The 6,082-nt window shown below is 37.7% G+C and overlaps 1 protein-coding gene across 2 annotated transcripts; it reads left to right on the top strand.

The window, feature by feature from the left end:
• Window positions 1–570: 570 nt before the first annotated feature.
• Window positions 571–5,078, top strand: LOC113298438 (ultraviolet-B receptor UVR8-like). Of its 2 annotated transcripts, none has more exons than XM_026547186.1 (9): window positions 571–686; window positions 908–1,179; window positions 1,542–1,732; window positions 1,805–1,852; window positions 2,036–2,108; window positions 2,282–2,453; window positions 3,568–3,999; window positions 4,245–4,436; window positions 4,722–5,078. In XM_026547186.1, the coding sequence occupies exons 2-9, from the start codon at window positions 927–929 to the stop codon at window positions 4,762–4,764; spliced, it is 1,404 nt and encodes a 467-aa protein (XP_026402971.1). In that variant the 5' UTR covers window positions 571–686; window positions 908–926; the 3' UTR covers window positions 4,765–5,078. The 2 variants fall into 2 exon arrangements, with proteins under 2 accessions (XP_026402971.1, XP_026402972.1); XM_026547187.1 differs by having other exon boundaries at window positions 4,715–5,078.
• The last annotated feature ends 1,004 nt before the right edge of the window (window positions 5,079–6,082 follow it).

Raw genomic sequence — 6,082 nt, 5'->3', positions numbered from 1 at the left:
TTGAATGGTTGAGGTGTTGTAGTTGTTTGAAGCAGTAGGTTAAGAGTGGTTGAGCATAGGAGCAGTTTGGGTTGTACACAGGTTGTATTTTTGTAGATGTTTACATGTTTGGCCACCAATGTAAACTAAGTTTTTTAAATAATAAGAATTATATAGTCATATGGGTACTCTTTTTGTAGCTTTCGGAAAGAGCTTTCCGAATATATAAAGTTTGCGAATTCTGGACAAACGGTTCGAAAGATAAATTGATTTTAATTATTTTGTTATATTATTTAAAACTGCCGATATCATCATAAGTCAATTTGGACTAAACTGTAAATATTTGGACTAAATTGTAAATCAGGAAAGTTATTTGTGTACTTTCCATAAAAAAAGACTAATTTGTACTTAGTTAAATGGGTTAGGACTACCTAGTATATTTGGATGGAATTTTGGACTAAATCGTATTTTTCCCGGTAGCTTATTTATGAATTCACGTCATATTGACCCGAAATCAAATTAGCTGACCATAGTTAGCTTTCCCTATTAGAACCAGAAGTGGCTTTGTCCGTAATAATTTCACTTTTTTATCTCAAATAACCCAACTTTTTGGAACAGCCATCTAATCCAAGCCTTCCTACGAAAAGAAGTACTACTAGTGCATTTTTCTTTCTGTACCTATTCAAACGGAAGTTTCGCATTTTCAGGTAAGATTTCTTTGTCTTTCTAAAAAAAATTTCTTTTCAAAGTCTTCAATTTTTCTTTTGTTTGATGATCATCAAATTTGAAACCCTAATAGTACTAAGTTGCTCTTATTTTCTTTTGATAATCTTCATTTTATCTGATTGTTTTTGTTATACAGAGTTTATATATGTAATGTACTAACAAATGAGAATGATCTAAGTTAGTTTTAATTTTTATTTGATAGGTTATTTTGTTAGTGAAGAATGAATATTGATGAATTATTAGGAGAATCCAAACCCCTAAAACTTCCAGTTAAGAGTGCTATCTATGCATGGGGATACAACCAACGTGGGCAAACAGGAAGGAAATGTAAGGAATCTCATCTGAGGATTCCTAAACATCTTCCTCCTGAGCTTTTTGGTTGTCCGGGAGCTGGGAGTTCACGGTGGTTAGATATTGCTTGTGGTCGAGAGCATACTGCAGCTGTGGCCTCAGACGGGTCTCTTTTCACTTGGGGTTTAATTTCTTTCTTATTTCTATTATATAGGTCTTGTGTAGATAGTTTTGAATTCCTCTTCGGTTTAGGCAGAGTAAGTAGGAGTAGTGATAGATAACATCCTCTCTTGTCATATCAGTATATTTGTATACCTTATTCTTGACTTAAGCTGCTGCTTGATACAATTTATTCAGGGTTGTTTTTACTATTTTGGAGATGAAATCTTTTATTTTTGTTAGATGTTTGCTAGCAATTGAGGGGCACTTGCCAGTGATTTTTATGTTATCAGGCTTTTCGTTTGTGTTTCATCGTCTTCTTGTGTTTTTCAAGTTTTGTATCGTGCAAGGATATACTGTATAGCTCATTACTCTTAGTTTCTTAGGGGCAAATGACTTTGGTCAGTTGGGAGATGGATCTGAGGAAGCTAGGAAACACCCTCAAAAAGTGAAGGCATTGGAAATAGAATTTGTGAAAACCGTATCCTGCGGAGCACATTGTACAGCTGCTATTGCAGAATCTCGCGATAATGGGACCATCTCCAGTAGTAGACTTTGGGTGTGGGGGCAAAATCAGGTTTTTGTAGATTCCTACCTGTCATTTTGTAGATGCATAAGATGTCGAACTTACATTTGTTTACCATCTCAGGGTTCAAATTGTCCACGTCTCTATTGGGGAGCCTTCAAACCAAACACGGTATAAAATAAATACTAACTTACTTACTGATCGTCGCAAGATATAGTTTGATACCAATGAATGAACGTTTGGAATCTGTTGTTATGGGTTGAAAAAAACATGTGCTCTAAAATATGCTTGCAAGACACACATGATTATTACAAACTCCTACGGTTCTATCCAAATTTTATGTGCACTGTGCAGATCGTTCGCCAAGTTTCTTGTGGTGCAGTTCATGCTGTGGCTTTATCAGATGATGGCCTGGTACAAGCATGGGGTAAGTTTTTGGTTGGTTGGTAACTTTTCTTTAATAGGTTCTCCATTCGAAGTTAGCTTGATATGTCCGCTTGGTGAATGTATATTTTTTAATAAGTTTGAAGTTCCTTTCTTAACCTAATTTTCTATTTCTATAATGATTTACAAGCTTAAAAACTCTTATGATTTAACCAGGTTACAATGAATACGGTCAACTTGGAAGAGGTTTTACTTGTGAAGGACTGCAGAAGGCTCGAATTTTAAATGGTTTTGCGAGGTTCCTTGATGAAGCCTCTGAGCTTGTTAAGATAATCCAAGTGTCATGCGGGGAGTACCACAGTGCAGCTATATCAGAAAATGGAGAGTTGTAAGTAATCTGAAAGAATTTTGATAGCTGAAATAGTTATTACTAAAGATGTGGTTTTCCACATGACACAAATTGATGCCTTATAAAGGTTTTGAAAAGCTCTTAGAACCCAGAACTTGAGTACTTGGAATCTGGGAAGATGCAATAGATATGTCTCATCCTGACACCCCTATCCATTGTTCAATATTTCTCTCCAACTCTTATGATTTAGCATCAAAATATATTCACTATTGAGATTCTGGCCATTTAGAGGTTTGTGATATTTGTTTCCTAAAGGCATCATTGCTACTAATTCAGTGAGTCTTTATTTTATCTGTATGATGTGTGTAATCGCACGTGAATACCCATTTCTCCAGATCTATATATTTTGGTGTAGTTTATTTTGTGATCTTGTTATGTGAAAGTAATTTTCGTAGTTTGCATGTTTACTCCTTCGTGTGTGCCAAGGTGTTGGTACCTAATGTATGTTTGGAAATTAATCTCATACCTTCTTCTCGATTTTCAACTAAGTGCCTCTCCAAATAATAAATCTATCTTCAATTTGGTAGTGCATCAACAAGAATTGTACTCTTCTCTAAACTAGCTAGATATTGATTGGCACAACCATTTCTTCTCTTCATATATTCACCATGGAACTAGAGAAGTCACCGGCAAAGAAGCAGGGTTGCTCTTAAACATTAGATGACCAACCTAGGTTGCTAAGGTATTTCTTTTGATTACTTATGAATGTCAATCTTATGTGATGCTTACTGTGTGGGTGGCTTGCGAAAGTGCTGTGATTGCATCATCATTAATTATGCATCTATTACATGCAACACAATTAGCTTCACTCTGTATTAGTGTAGGACACCACAATATTGTGATGCCACATTTCTCAACTGATTGTTTTCTGAACACGGTCAAGATTCTGGGTTCGTATTATGCTGTATGCTGGTTATCTACTTCTCTACTGTCTGACATCATTTCTAGTTTAAACTTTCTGTGTCCCAATGATTATGGTTGATCTGATTAAGTTCTCATTTCAATGAATATATCCTCTTTTCTGAACTCTCACAGAAAATAACGTATTTGTGGACTTATTTGACTTTATATTGCATGTTTTTGGATCTTCCAGATATACTTGGGGGCTAGGAAATATGGGTCAACTTGGTCATGTTTCTCTTCAGTGTGGTGACAAAGAACTCTTGCCCAGGCGAGTGGCTGCTCTTAATGATATAACAATTAGGGATGTCGCATGTGGCGGGGTACATACTTGTGCTATATCTGCGAAGGGAGCTCTTTATGCTTGGGGTGGTGGTCAAGCTGCGCAACTAGGTCTTGGCGCACAGAATAGTCTTTTCTCTCGTATTCCAAACGAGTGTTATTCATTGTTCCGAGATATTCCCGTCTTGGTTCTTCCTGAAGGTGTGCAACTTGTTTCATGTGGACATTCTCATACTTTAATTTGCACAAGAGATGGAAAGATTCGTGGATGGGGTTATAATGGTTATGGTCAAGCAGCTAATGGCAAATCCTTATATGCATGGTATCCATCACCAGTTGACTGGTAATGTCCTTTAACCTTTTATAGCTGAAGGCTTTCTCTGAACTTGAGTCTGATACCCTTTTCTAAGCGTGGGCGAGTACAATACACAACTTGAGTAGTGAGACTAGAGATGGTTAAACCTTTGTACAGTAGCAGGCCACACCTTGGTGACCTGTGGTTTAGCCCACCTACCTTACAAGTGGCTGTGAAAACCTCATCTGTTGATGCATATGGTTTTTTTACCCTATACAAGCTTATTCATGCAGGTGCATTGGAGAGGTACGAAAATTAGCTGCTGGTGGTGGCCATTCAGCTGTGCTGACTGATGCATGTTCCCTGAAAGAGTTATGTGAATTCAGCCTTGCTGACAGTGTGACTCCTTCAAATGTGTCTGCGATCAGCGATGTTGCTTACAGAACAGGGTCTGATGCTTTGGCACGCCTTTGTGAAAAACTGAGGTATAACCATAATATACCCTTTCATATGTGACTTCGTAAAGATCAGTCAGTTATCCTCTATAAGCAGTACATTCTACCGACACCCCAATGGCCAATTTTTGAACTATAAAGTCCGTCTGATAAAAAAAAAAAGAACTATAAAGTCTGTTATCATACCTAGTAAAGCCAGGGCTTGGTATGTCCCAATCCATTTTCTTTATTTACATCTTGATTCTAGCTCGCTTAGTTTTTCTTGGAATTGGAAGTGTTCTCAGCACTAAAACGTGTCTTGTTTGGAGTCTTCAGCACAGGTATTCTTAGTGGTGGAGACTGCAACTGCGGAGATTGACGTGGTTTGATGGAGTCCAAATTCGACAACCCGAAGAAGTGAAGCTGCTGAACCCTACCTTCCATTGTTATTCATTCGACATTGTTGCTGATCAGGATTTTCGGAAATCAAACCACTATTTATTTATTATTCAATCAAGCATTGGTGGATTGTTTACTCATCTGTAAATTATACTCTCTACTATGTAGTTAGGTGGTCTCCATTTGGAGTTATTTGTATACGTGTCTATGTTGTAAAAGGGGGGAGCAAAAGGCAGGAGCTTGTCAGATAATAAAGAAAATGTACCTTCATGTTAAATCAATACTTTCGTTTAATCTCGTGGTGCAAGAGTTATTTCTGGATGTCAGGTACCGATCCTAAAATTGTCATAATTCCATGGGTAGAACTCAACTCGAAAACCGATTGATTAGAAGAGGGAACTCATTGACTTATAAACTATCAATTAAGCCCCATCTAACCAGTGTGGGACTAGGATCCCAACAACCCACCATGCTTCCAGACCCAACGTCCTCGTTGGCCTACTCTATCGACACTGATCCGAAGGTAGTCCTTTCTCTTATGGCGGCTTCACTCCCCTATTATTATTCAATGCGGGTGACAACTACGCCCATACATAGGTGCCCCAACACTTTAATCTAGCCTATAGGTCACCCCTTCCGTGGAGCGGGCATGAGTCGTGGTGGTTAGCTCCGATACCAGGTGTTAGGGTCCTTGACCAAACACTAGTTAGAACACAGGAAAAAGATAACAAGAACCCTAAATAAAACCTTTTTTAATGGGGGTTAACCACCTCTGCTTAGAAGATTAAGAAAAGAATTCAATTAAACTAAGTTGTATTAATTAAACTTGTAGTTCCTTTACAACTCGAGCACTGTATTTATATCAACTAAATTGCGTGTTAAGCAAGTAATGCAATTAAAGAAGTTCTATTCAAACTAGGAAAGCTATGCAGTAAATAAAGTAAATCTAAATAAGGAAAAGACATAGCAGGAAGGTTTGGTGTCGTAACATTCCACCCCGCTTGAAAAATGGCTTGTCCAGCCTCAATATCTGGGAAACGCAAGAGAATATCATCTGCATCTTCCCATGTAGCTTCTTCTGGCAAATGATCCTTCCATTGTACAAGCCATTTGGTACCAGCACAATTGTCTTTCTTGAACATTTTGCGGTCTAGGATAGTTTCAGGTTCCCATTTCTCATAGTCAACCACATTGGGTAAAACTGCTTCAGTAACAATAGAAGAACCAAGTTTTAGTTTCAGTTCTGAAACATGAAAAATTGGGTGAATACGGCTCTCAGCAGGCAATTCCAATTTATA

The sequence above is a fragment of the Papaver somniferum genome, chromosome 7, assembly GCF_003573695.1.
Source record: "Papaver somniferum cultivar HN1 chromosome 7, ASM357369v1, whole genome shotgun sequence".
Taxonomy (NCBI): Eukaryota; Viridiplantae; Streptophyta; class Magnoliopsida; order Ranunculales; family Papaveraceae; genus Papaver; species Papaver somniferum.
Note: the sequence above shows the minus strand (reverse complement) of the source record. Positions and strands in the feature narration are given on the sequence as shown.